Source organism: Euprymna scolopes, chromosome 33 (assembly GCF_053919585.1).
Source record: "Euprymna scolopes isolate OS-2025 chromosome 33, ASM5391958v1, whole genome shotgun sequence".
NCBI lineage: Eukaryota > Metazoa > Mollusca > Cephalopoda > Sepiida > Sepiolidae > Euprymna > Euprymna scolopes.
In genome coordinates, this window is record NC_136514.1 from 15,343,269 (window position 1) to 15,358,435 (window position 15,167).

General features: G+C 32.9%; 1 protein-coding gene across 2 annotated transcripts in view; it reads left to right on the top strand.

Annotated features, from left to right (window-relative positions):
- The first annotated feature begins 10,645 nt into the window (after window positions 1-10,645).
- Window positions 10,646-15,167, top strand: part of LOC145258155 (vesicle-associated membrane protein/synaptobrevin-binding protein-like) — a 133,295-nt gene continuing 128,773 nt past the window's right edge. Inside the window, exon 1 of one of the 2 annotated variants that reach the window (XM_080115946.1) lies at window positions 10,646-10,884. In XM_080115946.1, the coding sequence (XP_079972072.1) occupies window positions 10,827-10,884 (58 nt within the window). In that variant the 5' untranslated portion in view covers window positions 10,646-10,826. The remainder of the gene's footprint in view (window positions 10,885-15,167) is intronic. The other variant, XM_080115945.1, reaches the window with a different exon arrangement.

Below are 15,167 nucleotides of genomic sequence, written 5' to 3' on the forward strand. Positions count from 1 at the left end.
TCTTAAGTAATCCAATTTACCAAATTTCCATTACTAACGATTACCATGACATTTTCCCATTGACTACTCTACACTCATTAACCCTTATCCTCGAGTGGCCTATGGGCCTTGATAAGTGGTGACTTCTTTGTAAAAAAAATTAAAAATTGCATACAAATTCAATTTTTCGCAAGTGTTTACAAACTTTTGGGACAACCTAATAAAATGAAACAGAAAAAAACAACATAGTTTTCCTAAACTCAACACTGAGTAACAAAGACTGAAAATCAAAAGTTTATACCGAATATGATTAAACGGTAAATAATGATACTTACTGAGGAGATAAGCAAAAAGAGACAGGTGCATTACTCCCAAAGGTTTTCCCTTAATTATACCCCAAAGGATAAACTTCTGGCTTGAAGAGATGTTCTAATCTGAAATCTACCTGAGTGTTGTATATTAAATCCCTAGTGAAGAAAATAAAGAATAATAAATTGACTGATATGAGATATCTGAATTGATATGTGATATTAGAACAGTCCCTTCGTCTCTCTCTCTCTCTCTCTCTCTCTCTCTCTCACAAAATGGCCGCCAAGCCCTTTGTTTAATAGGTGTTTGGCCATTAGCCAACAGAAACACGAGGTATACCCCAAAAGTAATACCTCCTATTGTTTTATTCCACCAGAATGGATCAGAGGCGATTACAAATTGCATTGTTATGATGACTGAACTTATGCAATCATGACCTGAAAGTTTCATCTCTCTGTTTCAGATATTGACGGTGCGAGACTCCATGAAAGCAACCCCTGTTATGGATGTGCGTCAGAAGCAGAGACGCATTATTGAATTCTTCCATGCAGAAAAAATTGAACCGATCAACATTCACCGGCGCCTGTTGACCGTTTATGAAACCAATGTAGTTGATGTCAGCATGGTTAGGAGATGGGTTCGTCGATTTCAGAGTTGCGAGAGAGATGTGGGTGACAAATTGTGTTCTGGACTTTTACGATCGAGGTATCAAAAGAGGCTGGAAAATTCTCAATAGACTTTCGCTAGGAATTAAGTGATGTATCTCTGTTTCTGACGCATGCCCACGACAGGGGTTGCTTTCAGCATGGATATTTCCAATTTCTCCAAATTACGATTTATGAAACAGACCACAAATTGTCAAGGTATCACCGAACAGTAAATTGATATCGACATTAAATGAAACAACTTAAAATTTTTTTTTTTTCATGACTTAAGGTATGGGTCTATTACCCATCTTCCCTTATTGTATAGAATGGGTTAAAGAATTTTTCTCAAATCAGTAAGTCATTCGTTTCACGTGAATCAGATGATTCTGTTGTTGTCATTCGTTTCCCTGATATCTTTCTAGTTAGAATTATTTCTTAAAAGGTTGCCAACATCCTAAATGAAAGTGTTCCTGTGGAACGAACTGGATTTGAACTTAGCACATCAAGGTTGCCAGTCTGCTTTGTTGATCACTTAGTCACCGTCATTTCCTAGCCAGTAATTGAATCAAAATCTTTTTTCTGTTGTATTTTTTTAATTATTGTTTTAAAAACTTTATCTTTTTGTGGGGCATTTTTTAAACCCTAAACGTAAGCAGTTAAAATTCATTTGATTTTGTATTTGCATGCTTAGTGTCATTTGGTATTTTACATTTGTTTTTTTTTTTTTTGTTTTTTTTTCATTTCATCTATTTATGGTCTGTCCCGTGAATCATAATAAAAAACAGTTGTAGATAATGTTATGTATGATTTAAAATTATTTTTATTTTAAATCACAGCACAAACAAAGCACAACCTTTTTACAGTCTTTTAAATACTTCTATAGGAGATTTTGAATTGGAAGCCATTTTTGGTTTCAGAAGACAAGAAAAAATCTTGTTCCAAATAAAATGGCAGTCGTTAATCAGAGAAGCTTTGAATTGTAAAATTCAAAACGAAGATGAAGAATATGTTTTTCCATTAGGTAGTCGATCTATACAAATGTCGGATTGTAAAAGTCTGCAGAAGGAGAGCAAATTCCTTTTTGTGTGAGACACGAAAAATCATATGCGGGAATGCTGAAAGATTTAATATTTTTATGAAGCCGTTCTGGTTTCTGATTGGTTGCTAGCAGAACGTGACTCCATTTGATTGGTCAGTTCCTATCACCAGTGTTCCAACTTTCTTTAATCTATGCCACACCCTCATTATATCAAAAATATTGCAACAGGAGAAGCCTTAATGTTTCCGATTATCACTTACAGAAAAAATTCATGAGTGAATCGACTTTATTTATTTCAGGGGTCAATTTTATAAAACTTAAAAATCTTAAGCCTAGCCAAAAGAGTTCAATTTTTTTTTTTTTTAATTCCATTTTCACCCCAAACAAGGTACAGTGCCACTTTGATGTAGGGAGCTACTATCGGGGATACTATGTAGGGATTCTAGCAGCAAGATGTCTGTTCGCATTACATTTGAACTTCTGTCATTACAGTTGGGAAAACAGGAACTCGGAAGGGAGTTCCAGAGTCTAGCAGTTCTGGGGAAGGAACTATTAGAATAGAAGGCATTCTTACATCTAGGGATCTTTACTGTGTAAGGGTAGGGCTTTTTCTGATTGTTGGGTTTGTCGAGGGTATTTACGTTGAGGGGGTACAAGGGTCCGTCAGAGCATCCACCATCAAAATACTTGTAGAACAGTGATACAACTCTTCATCGATGGGACTGGTTGAAGTTTGGATGACAGTTCAGGGCCTATTAGGTTGGCGACTCTCTTTAGAACCCTGTCCAGGTGCGAGAGACTAGTAGCAGGTGCACCAGCCCAAATGTGACAACAATACTCCATACATGGGCGAATGGTGGCCTTGTAGAGGTTGCGTGTAGAGCAATTTGAGGGTTTTATTACGAGCTTGTTCTTTGCAAAATATATCGCATGCCTAGTGTCGTTTGCTTTTTTACATTTTTTTTACAACCTTCAAATCATAAACTGTTTTAGTCATTTCCTATCTGTTTTATAAATCGCAAACAGAAATAACTGGAAACATTCGTGTTGATATGGATCCTGTTCTGTAGAAGTCCTTCTCTCACCCCCCACCCACCGCTAATGAAAAAAATAGATTATTCATGAAATCCAATATATATACACTCCTACAAATTTGGATTTTTTTGTGTATTGATATTCATATGAAAACCCTTTTTTCTATTTATTTAGGTATTTATTTGCTTCCCCACGAAAGCAAATGTGACACAAGGTCGTTTTTAATGTGTGTGTGTGGGGGGAGGGGAAGCCAACTCCCCTAAAACAAGGGCAAAAAGGGGGCACTCTGGCAGTATCCAAACAAATAGTAATTGTCTCAGTATGAAGGGTTTCACCTACATTGACCAAAGACTAATTAACTCAACTTAAGTGAAGCATCAAAACAGATACTACACTTTGATCCTGTATATATAGTTTATTACCGATAAAAGTTACAATTTAATGTTGAAAAACAATAAAAAAAAAAATCACAAACAAGAAACTCAGGCATGAAGCCCTACAAGGAATTGGGAGAAAGGGATGGGTGCCGGGCCTTTCTATTGTCTATACAACTTGTGAAATTATTTTTTACTGGCACCGTTTACCACACTACCGCATTCACTCCATGGAGACTTTGATCCTGGCCTGAAGGCCAAGTACAACAGATAAAAAAGCAAGCATTTTTTTCTATTTATTTAAAAAGAAAATACAACTTTGTTATATATGAGTCGTGGAATTGCATTCATCTGCAAAAACTCTAGCAAATTTGCATATTCTTTTAAACATTCATTTTAATTAATTCCCTATTAGTTTTTTTCAGTTTTCTTATGGAATGCTCATCTTTAGTTAATTATTATGTGTAATTATATTCATGCAGATATTCTACATGATTTATACTTGCGTAATATTTGCATAAAAAGATTATAGTAAACACAAACCTCTTCTATATATATTTATGTATGCATATATATATTTGTTTAAACAATTTTGCCTACCACACTCGTCTGTCAGTTTTTGGTCTATAGACATGAAACTTAATATATGGAGTATTCGAAACCAATATATAGAGTATTTGAAACCAATATATAGAGTATTCGAAACTTAATATTTGCGGGTTAGCCGGGGAAAATCGGTACAAAAGTGTGAAAATAAAAGAAATGGAATTTGTCAGGTGAAGGTCGAACAATAACATTACGAATATGCATGCGTAACGTAATAGCTACTGGTTCATATTTTAATTTTTAGCCTTGCAGCAAACATGTTTCCATAACTCAGGCATTAACGTCAAAGGAAAAAGTAAATTGTAAACTAAACATTTTGGTTTCGATTCTCATTGGTGGCGCATGAGCCATTTCTTTTTTTACTTTTTAAATCATTACTATATATTGCGTCCAATATAATATAATAAATACGAAATCTGCATTAATCAAAATATCATATTTAAGCATATGGCAGGCAGCCTGCTAGTATATATATATATATATATATATATATATATATATATATATATATATATATATATATATATATATATTTAAGTGGTAAAATGTAAAAGTGGTGGACGGATGTTTGTTTAAATAGACATTTGGACAGGTTACTTGTGGGCATCGCTTCTGTGGTTGAGTGGGAGAACTGCTGACTGTCAACACGATGGTTTTAGGTTCAATCCTCGGCTTGGAAGAGGTGCTAGTCTAGCGGCACTGATGAGTTGTGATACAATAAAACAGGACTGTATGTCGATGACTACAAATATATATATTTTATTACCATTTTATCTGCTTAGTTACACATGTTTCGGTTACCGAATTGTATCAACGATCCAGTAACTTCATCAGACTTTACAGAAATGGTTATTATGATTAGAAAAACGATATTAGAGGAAGTACAAAAAAAAAAGTGGGAGGGAAGAATCTCAATTCTAATTCGACAACAGTTAATTTTTTTTTTCTTTGTGCTTCCTCTGATATCGTTTTTCTAATCATAATAACAATTTCTGTAAAAGTCTGATGAAGTTACTGGATCGTTGATACGATTCGCTAACCGAAACATGTCTAACTAAGCGGATAACACGGTAATAATAAAAATATATCTATATATATATAAAAGTGAACGTGTGTGTATGTGTGTCTGTGTGTGTGTCTGTTTGTGTACATTTCCCTACGCAATAACTCTGCCAATTTTTAGTCTACAGACTCGAAACTTGATATACAGGGTACTGAGATTTGGGAAAATCTATGTGATCGGTTTTTGGCTAGAAATTTGGCGATTAAGGGGTCAAAGTTCAACGATTTGACCTTTGAGAACTCTTCCAAACTCCTCTGACAATTTTGGGTCTACGCACTTGAAATTTTAGATATAGGTTCCTTAGACATGGATCTAACTTAATAACTTGATTTGAGCCCAAAACAATAAATTTTAAGGGGTCATAGTAGGGATCAAAGTTAAAAAAATTGACCGTTTTTTTGTTTTTTGTTTTTTTTGCTCAGCATACACCTCCAAACACCCGGGCAACGCTGGTCTGAAATGCTAGTATGTATATATATATATATATATATATATATATATATATATATAAGTGATCTTGATGTGTATGCAAAAAGTCCCCACCAAACTCCTTTCTGAATATTTGGTCTACAGAGTTGAAATTTGATATATAGGGTATTTGGGACTGTAGCACACTTTCGATTTGGTTTTTAGCCAGCAAAAATTGATGCTAAGAAGTTAAAACTGAAAACAAAACAGTTGATCTTGGCAGGGTAAGTTGAATAAAACATTACTTCTGCTGTTCTTTTGCACATGAGCAAAATTAAGCATTCAAAGTTCAAAGTCTGCTTACTTTTTAACCTTTCATATCAAACTGTCAGTAGCTCAGACTGTAATGACAAAGGCTGGAGCGCTAAACATTCTGGTTTCGATTCTAGCGAATGGTACCCGAGTCATATTTTTTATAACTTTTAAAATCATTACTATATATTGGATAATGATCAATAAATAAATAAGAAATCTGCTTGAATTAAAATATAATATTTTTTTTTTTTTTTTTTTTACATAAACGTCACCACTTATCAAGGCCGATAGGCCACTCAAGGATAAGGGTTAAAGAGTGTAGAGTAGTCAAAAGGACAATATAGTAATCGATAGTAATGGAAGTTCGGTAAATTTGTTAACTTAAGTGGAACGGCTCATCATAAATTTGTTCACGTTGGACTTGAAGACAACCATATTATAGACAGCTGGAAAGCAGGAAAACGGAAGACAATTCCACAGGCGTGCAGTTCTAAGAAAGAAGCTTTGATCATGGAATCTATGTTTAGGTTTAGGTACAGATAAAGAGTGGGGAAAACTATTGATAATGTTTTCAGCTAGTCTAGTGTTTCTTGTGAAAGTTTAGCGAGGGGGGATCATAGATTGAAGCTCAGTTGAACACTTTCCATGAAAATATCGATAAAGCAGAGACAAACTCTCAACATCTCTTCTGTGAGACAGAGGTTGCAGCGAAGAGAAAAGGACATCTCCCACCAGGCCACAAAGTTATTTATGCATATTTTATGACCGGGCAACTTGCGAGTTCAAAATATTGGCATGTTTCATTTTTTTTTAATAGGATTTAAAATATTTTGCTTCACTTTATTTTAAGTTTGATTTCAATAAATATTCGAAAATATTAAATAAAAAATAATTCAATGAGTACTAATAAAAGCTATGTATAGATAAGAAAAACATATAAGGGATCTTGTGTTTTATTAATGTGAGAACTTTCTGTGCTGACATAGTCCCTGGTCTTGGTAGAGGCCATCTTTAGACGACGATAGCATCTATGTATTGCCAAGAACCAACTGACATTTAATATAGTGGATGAAAGTTATTGTTTTTTGCAAGAATATACGAGATTCCTTCAATAAGTTTCCAGATTTTATTGATAGTACAAAGATGAAACTCTAGTCCCCTTTAAAGTAATCTCCTTCAACTGCAATACACTTGTACCGTTCCAACAATTTCTGGAAAGCTCCATGGAAGACCGCTTGTGTGAACATGTCACTGATCCTCATCACAGCCTCTTTCATCTACTCAATTGTCTCATAATGATAATCTCTAACGTTTTCCTTGAGCTTAGGGAATAACCAAAAGTCACAAGGAGTAAGGTCTGGACTATAGGGAAGGTGGGGAACTGTCTTAATGCCCCTCTTGGTCAAATAGTCTGTGACAAGGATGGAGTTGTAGACTGATGCATTCACGCAAATCTTCCACACCTTCAGTTCCTCATGAATAATTCTGTATACAGTTCCCACACTGACATCAAACCGTGCACTTATTGTCTCTATAGACACACGACAGCCCTTATCCAGGAAATTCTTTATTTGGCCAATCAACTCTGGTGCTCTGACTTCCTTACTCCTCCCACAACTCATCATCCCTCACTGCCTTCCTGGAATTTCTTATGCTACTCACAAACTGATACTCAATTCATGCAAGATGGTCTAAAAGCAGTCTGAAGCATTCCATACGTTTCTGTGGCATTTTTTCCACTTTTAGAACAGAATTTTATTGCATATCATTCTTCTAAAGTGTCTTCACATCCAGATTGCATTTTTGAAATTCACCAGCTGTGATAATCAGGCTTTAGTAGGGTGTATTCCAATTCCTGTTTTAGTTGTTCATTTGAAGCTGAAATCATAAAAATTGGTCAGTCATCTCATAAGATGTGTAGCAATAACATACTGCATTTTCAAAAGTCTATGACAATTTTAAATGCCTGTACAAAAAACGTCTGGAAACTTATCAAAGGCACCTCATATAAAGAACATGTGCATACATAGAAAAATGGAAATAAATGAACCATTAAGAATAGAAGGGTCACCAGTTAGCAAGTGCTAATTTAAACAATAAAGAGTTTCAAAAATGAAAAATCAATTCACGTCCTCCCTTGAGGCTTGTATTCACGAATATCTGTGGGCTTAGAACTAATTAGACGATGTTGAATCATTTCTCCAAACAAACTCCCCAGATATCTTGGCACTAAGTGAAACTAACCTACATCCCCTCCATCCCCTCTAACCACTTAACATGCCTGATTATCTCCCACTTTGCTGTAAGGATTCAGACTGACATATGCATAGACTTGGAGTCTATATCTGAAACACCCTAACTTTGATCAGAGAATTAAAAATAGAATCAGAAGACCAGGCTTTCATGTGGTTTAAACAACCTGCAACATAGCATTAGCTACTTATATTTTTTCTACAGGCCTCCCTCGACTTAGGACTATACCCTAATCAACCAAGTCTCTGACAGCATAGATACAGCACTCTCCTTTGCCACTAGCACGCAAGTACATGTATTTGGTGACTTTAATGTTCAACACAATAATTGGCTTGGTTTCTCGACTTATACAGATGCAATTGGTAGCATAACACATAGCTTCTCATTCTCTATAACAGGCAGTTATGTTCTCGACCCGTCTCTCAGATCGACAAGATCAACAAGCCTCACTTCTAGATCTATTTCCCGATGATTGTGTAACAAATGCCTATAGCCCACTTGAGAATGCTGATCACGCTGTGATAATGGTAGAAATCACCCTAAACTCTCGACCCAAACGGCTCTTCAGCTTTGGGTTGAGAGTTTAGATTGGGACTCATTTAAAATGAAAGAAAATACAGAAATGTCTGTATTCTGTACATACCAATCACATGCCGAAGATAAAATTTAAAAAAAAAACCCCAAAAATCACGTAATTTGATCAAATAGTTTTATTTTTATTCAAGAAAATAAAATTTTACCCTGTTTCAATGAGGGTGAAAAAAGCGATAAACAAATCGGTGGACAAGAGCAGACAACCCTGAATCACATGGAAAGAAACTGTCAAAATAATCACTAATTACCTCCCCTTATGATGTTCTCAAGTAAAATATGGCCTCGTCTGTCACGCATCGGTTAAAAACGGAAAATTTATTTTCCATAAAAATCCCCCCCAAACTACTAATTTTTGTGATTTTTAAACAACACGATAAAAAATGTTCTTCATATTTTTTTTTATAAGTGCCAATCTGAATAAGTACCAACATTTTTTTTTTTAAACATAATAAAAAATATTTCTTTCATGTAATGAAACTTACGTATGTCATATCTTTTTCTTTTTTAGTGTGCTAAAGTTTTGCTTCAGCGTTTTAAATTTATCGTCTGGCAGTGTCCGCGTCTGCTTTTATCAGCAACTTCTCTGGTCGCTTACCATAAACGACCGGAAGATGCCGGCATCATTTGGGGCCAGGTCCTGGATCAGTATCAGAATTTTAAAGTCATAAATAATTTTTCCATGCGACAGTTTAAATGCTTCCAAATTCCTTTAAAATTTTGAGGGGTTACGAAGTAATTCATTTTTTTCCCCCCAACTATAAATTTTTTTTAAAATGCCTGACTTGTTTATAATGAAACCGAAAAGCATTTTTGTTGATCTAATTTCATATTTATTTTTATTTTGTAGTGTTGTAGATTAACATCCTCAGCTATCACTTCATACAAAAAGGAAATTTTATTTTATTTTAGGTGATTACGTGTAACAACACACTGAAAAACTTATTGAAAAGGAAAAAAATGTTATTTCAAAATTTAGAGTGGGGGATTAGTTTCGCATATAGATTTAACATAAATTGATCCCCATTTTCTGGACCAATCTAGTGTATTATTTACGGCATCTATCCGATTATTTTTTACCATGATAAATAAATTCTACTAAAAAATAAGAATGAACCGAAATTGAGGAATGATTTTACGTTAAATTTATACACGAAACTTACGCAGAAATTAATTTTTTTTATTATTATTATTTTGCCAAGGTTTTCAGTGTATTCACAAGTAATCGCCTATATAAGAGTAGAATCTCATTGGGGGGGGGTAAGATGAGAATATTAATCTACAAATATATTTATTTTGATAACGATTTTTTTTTTAATTTCATAAATACCTATTCGATTTTTTGAGGATCTTAATAAATAATGATGCTTATTCAAATTGCTACTTATGGTGGCCATTAAAAGTAAAGAAAATACAGAAAATTCTGTAATATGTACATACTCGTTAAAGAATGAAGATGTCATATTCCAAAAATTACGTAAATCGATCAGGAAAATAAAAATTTACAATTTTTAATGCTTTTACTACTAAACTACATTAATCATAAGGCTGATTTTTAACCTCTCAACTTCGATTGAGTTGTCTCCCCTTTTTTATTTCATCGAATTTAGTCATGGCGGATGAAAATTACGATTCGCTTAGTCGTAAAACTTGATTTTTTGGGGGAAAAATTACTTGATCAAATTACGTGATTTTTGGAATAGTTCATCTTCGTTCCGTGGCTGATAACGAACATCATGCAGACTTTTCTGTATTTTCTTTACTTTTAATTGTCGCCATAAGTGCTAATCTGTATATGCACCCTAATAACCCATCAACAGAAAATAATAACAAACTAAAGTCACATGTAGGCGGAGAAAAACAAACACACAAGAAATGGTCCGACAATTTTATTAAATATACTGAGGAAAAGTTTGAAAAAATACTTAAACTTCCTAATCAATAATGACGCTATTTTTTCTTTTTTTTTTAAATTTTTTAATGGTTCGGTTAAATTCCGTAAATAGGTAATTTTTTGGTTTTAATCAGCAAGGGAGATAATTCGTTTGTGGTTGTAGCGATTATCTCCCCTTGCGACTACTTAGCCTCGCTTTCGTTGGATGATAGGACGCATGCGCACCGCACAAGTTTTCTGTTTCTCTTTAGATGTGATCGTGGGAGATACCGCATAACCGTTTTTTTTACATACTTATATACCTAGAAAAGAAATGGCTAAGAACGAGCAGGTCCTAATCTTAGAACCTGGCAACGAATTGAAATTTCGAGGTAAGACTTGATTGCGTCCATGAATGTCTCCTGTCTGTGAACTGTATACGTGTATTTATCGTCGACGCAAGGAACAGGATGGCGACTACTCTACCGAAGGGCGCCTTTAGTCTTTATATATAATGGACAGTCATGTTTTCTTTTTTTTGTTATTTCTTACTCGTATATGAGGTCAATTTTAACTGCTTTTTATAACTAAAAACATATTTTAGTTATTAATGTACCATATGGTTAAAAAGTAGGTTTAATGATCCGGTTAATAAACTTTTTTTGTGTGTGTTTATTTTAAACGACAGCCTTGTTGGTGAATAATTGTTAATAGTGTCAGTTTTATATAAAAGATGGAGGCGATATTTCTTTTCTCTAAAAAAAATATATTAAAATAAAATAAAATGCTAGTGATTTCATTCATATTCACTTAAAGATGAATAATTAAATTCTTTATTTATTAATGATAGGTTTGTGTCTTTAATTCGTCCTTTTTCCCCCAGTTATTACTGACCCCTCTGTTGTCGCTTAACCTGACCTCTCTTCATTGTCTTAATGTCGGTTGATGGCCGACTCTTTCGCCTCCTTTTTTTTTTTTGTCTTTTCTGAAAAAAAAAGTAAATTTAAAAGGGGTCGCCGCAACTTTTTATCTCCATTACCTTAATCGACTTCCCCCACTTAAAAACTAGGACACTATCACGTGTAATATTTAAAAAAAAAAAAAAAAAATTGCTTGTATGTACCTGTTTCTCGTCTCTACGTGACTTACATTTTTATTTTGATGGAGGTGTACTTATCTAGAATATGGACCGTACTGAAATATTTAGAAATCCATTCTTAACATGTGGAGAAGATGGTGTTTTGTAACTATTCTGTACCTTCATCTACCAATTTAATAAACAAAAGATATCGTAAATATTTAATTTAATTTTCAAATCCTACCTAATAAATAACACTGTCATTAAACTGCAGAATTATTAATAATTAATGATTTATTAAAAAATAAAAAAATAGCGTAAAATAAAACTCTTAAATCCCATTAAACAATGAATTTAAGTTTCATTGAATTACGAATTAAATCCACCAGAATGCGTCCCAGTTACTTCATAATCAAGTCAACCATTTCTTTTTGAAGTTGAAAAGAAAAAGCGAATTACTTCGTGACTCTTAAAGAAAATTTGAAGCATTTAAACTGCCGAATAAAGTAATTTCTGGTTTTAATTTTTAGTGAATCCTAATGACTTGAAAGTTTTACAAACCATTTACGTCTTACTTTTTAAAAGATTAAAACGTTATAACACTATTATAGTTTTATAATAGTTTGATTAAATTAATGACCAAACGATAACGTCATTTAAATTAAAAAAAAGGAAAACAAAACTCCCGGGCAACCTCGGCTAGTTGTATAATAATAATGGCGGTCCTGAGCGAGAATCTCCCCCCCCCCGTAATGTTTTTCATATGTAGTATAGTTTTCGAGGTTGGGTGTGTTTATGCTGAAAGCCGTTCTTAACTTGGGGGTGTTTATACTAACGCTGGGCTGGATTAGGTCGTAAAAAAATACCTACTGCAGAATACCGGTTAAAATTAGGTGGGGGGTCGTTGAGGTCCGCCATAATAATGAAACCGGTATGAATAATAAAATAACATTAATCTAAGCAATATGACATACACTTTAGATCACGACTTCTAGCTTTAAGTATAGTATTTTAAACGTTAAAATAATTCATATCTTAATAAATATACCATTAAGATTACGACGTGTCTCAATCGTGTGTGATAATATACTTAAGACGTGTCTTAATCGCGTGTACAGCGTTTTACATTTAGCAAATGAAACTGAAGATTTTCATAAAAAAACATAACATTTATTCCTTATTTTAAATTTATTTTCGTAGAAAATGTCTAAAAACATTTTTTGTAAAAATTGAAAAATTTTATTTTTAATAAACAAAATTTCTCTATTTTTTGGAAAAATTTTAATTTTATTTTCAAGTTTAAATTTTTTTTTTTTTTTCGTAAAAAATGATTAAAATTGATTAAATTTTTATTTAGTTATATTTTCTTTAAACCATGAGGTCGGTAAATATTAAATAAAATACCTTTATATAATAATTCTTTAAATAAAATTCATTTGAAGAAATTGGTCGGTAAGTTAAAAAGTTAATCTAAAATAGATTAACGTTTTGTTTTTAATCTAAAATAAATTTAGAATTAAATTTCTTAATGATCAGTAATTTTGATTTCTTTAAGTTTAGCGGTCAAAACGGACGAAAAATATTATTTTCTCATGGCCATTATTTACTTGTCTTTTTATGAAGTTAAAAGTATCTAAGGGAAAGAAAAATACTTTCTATTGCTTTCTATTTTTTCATTTTTTTTTTTTTAAGCTTTTTGCTTTCTGATGCCATTAAGACATTATTAATACTTTGTTTACAAAATTTAAACCGAACCAACTGATTTTTTGTCAAACTATGAAAATTATGGTTAGGGTTAAAGAAAAAGTTACGTTCAAATTCTGTAGACAGATAGCAAACTAATAGTAAATTTGTTAAACGACTAATTGGTGATCCAGATGAATAGGCGACACGAAGTCCGCAGCAGTGCCAGAACAATTTTGATTCTTATGCACTTATTGTACCGCGTTGAAATAACATTATTTAGAAAGCTATTATTAACATGGGAGTAGTGTTTTTTTCTTTTTTTTTTTTTGTAACTATTCTATACTTTCATATAATTTAATAAAGATATCGTAAAACTTGGATTTAACTTAAAATACTATTAAAAAATAGCGCGGAACAATAAGTGCATAAGCACCATTTTTTTTTTTTTTTTTTTTTTTTTTTTTTTTTTTTTTCTAAAACAAAGAAATCAATAAATATTTCATAAAGTAATATATTTTTATTTTTTTTCGGTTTGTTTTCGAATCCAGAGATTTGATAAAGCGGTAAAAAATCATAACATGTTACCAAAGACAAGATAATTTACTTTTACCTAGCTGGGTAGGTATTTAATGGTTTGACTTAACGTAAAAATGTTTATTCGGCTTGAAAAACAAGCAACGTCAACCATTTACACGAGCACAAGGAAAAATGGCCGCAATGCATTTGTTACGCGGTCATTTTTGTTTCTTGTGCTCGCGTACAGGTTGACATTGCTTGTTTTTCAAGTCGAATAAACATTTTACATTAAGTAAAACCACTAAATACCTACTCAGCTAGGTAAAAGAGTAATTTATCTTGTCTTTGATAGCATTTGCCATATTTGATTTTTACCTTTTCGAATCTTTGGATTGTAAAACAAACCCAATACGAATGTTAGTGCTTATGCACTTATGTTACCGTGCGTTTTTTTTTTTTTTTTCGTTTTTTTTTTTCGTTTTTTTTTTTCTTTTTTTTTTTCTTTAATAGTATTTGTGAGTTAAATTCAAGTTTTACTATATCTTTATTAAATTGCTGGGTGAAAATACAGAATAGTAAAAAAAAAAAAAATGTTAAGAATGGCTTTCTTAATGTCATTTCAGCACGGTAACATAAGTGCATATGTACTCGAATTGTTTATCTGACACTGTTTGCCGACTTCTAGTCACCTATTCCTCTGCATCTGCATAAAAAGTAGCAACTGGCTTTGATAATTAAAGGCTAAACATTAATCCCGTATGTCACGTTCTAGCCTCATATTTCACACTTATGTATTTACGATATCGATCATCGAATTCAAACGATGGCGTTGCATTAGAACCAACAATTCATTTTTTGAGCTTTCGTTTTCTTTCATTTTCTCACTTTCTTTTCGAGTTTAAAAACGAAACCCATGGAACAATCTGCAGCTTTATTTCGTTCAATTACACGTCGACACCCTGGAAAAATGAAAAACATAAATGGGGAGGGAGGGGCATTTTTTTTTTTTTTTACTACAGACAACAAAACTAAAAAGGGTAAATTTTTATTTGGTCCCCCCCCCCCCCCAACATTTTCTTCTAAATGACTTTTACATGGTTTTGGGTATGCTTAAAACGAATATCGCATTTAAAATTTCCGCACTTTTCCGGATATTAAGCAAATGTAATTCCTTATGTTAAAAGTGGTGGCTATTGTTGAAAGCGCATATTTTTCGGCGCGCTTGCGCGTACAACAATGGCCACCACTTTTAACATACGGGATTACATTGTTTAATATCTGGGAAATTATTTATTTACAGAAAATTTAAATTCTTTTTCAGCATACCGAAAACCTGTAAAAGTTATTTGAAAGGAAACCAGGGAAAAATTTACCCTAAAACGTGGAATAAAAAAA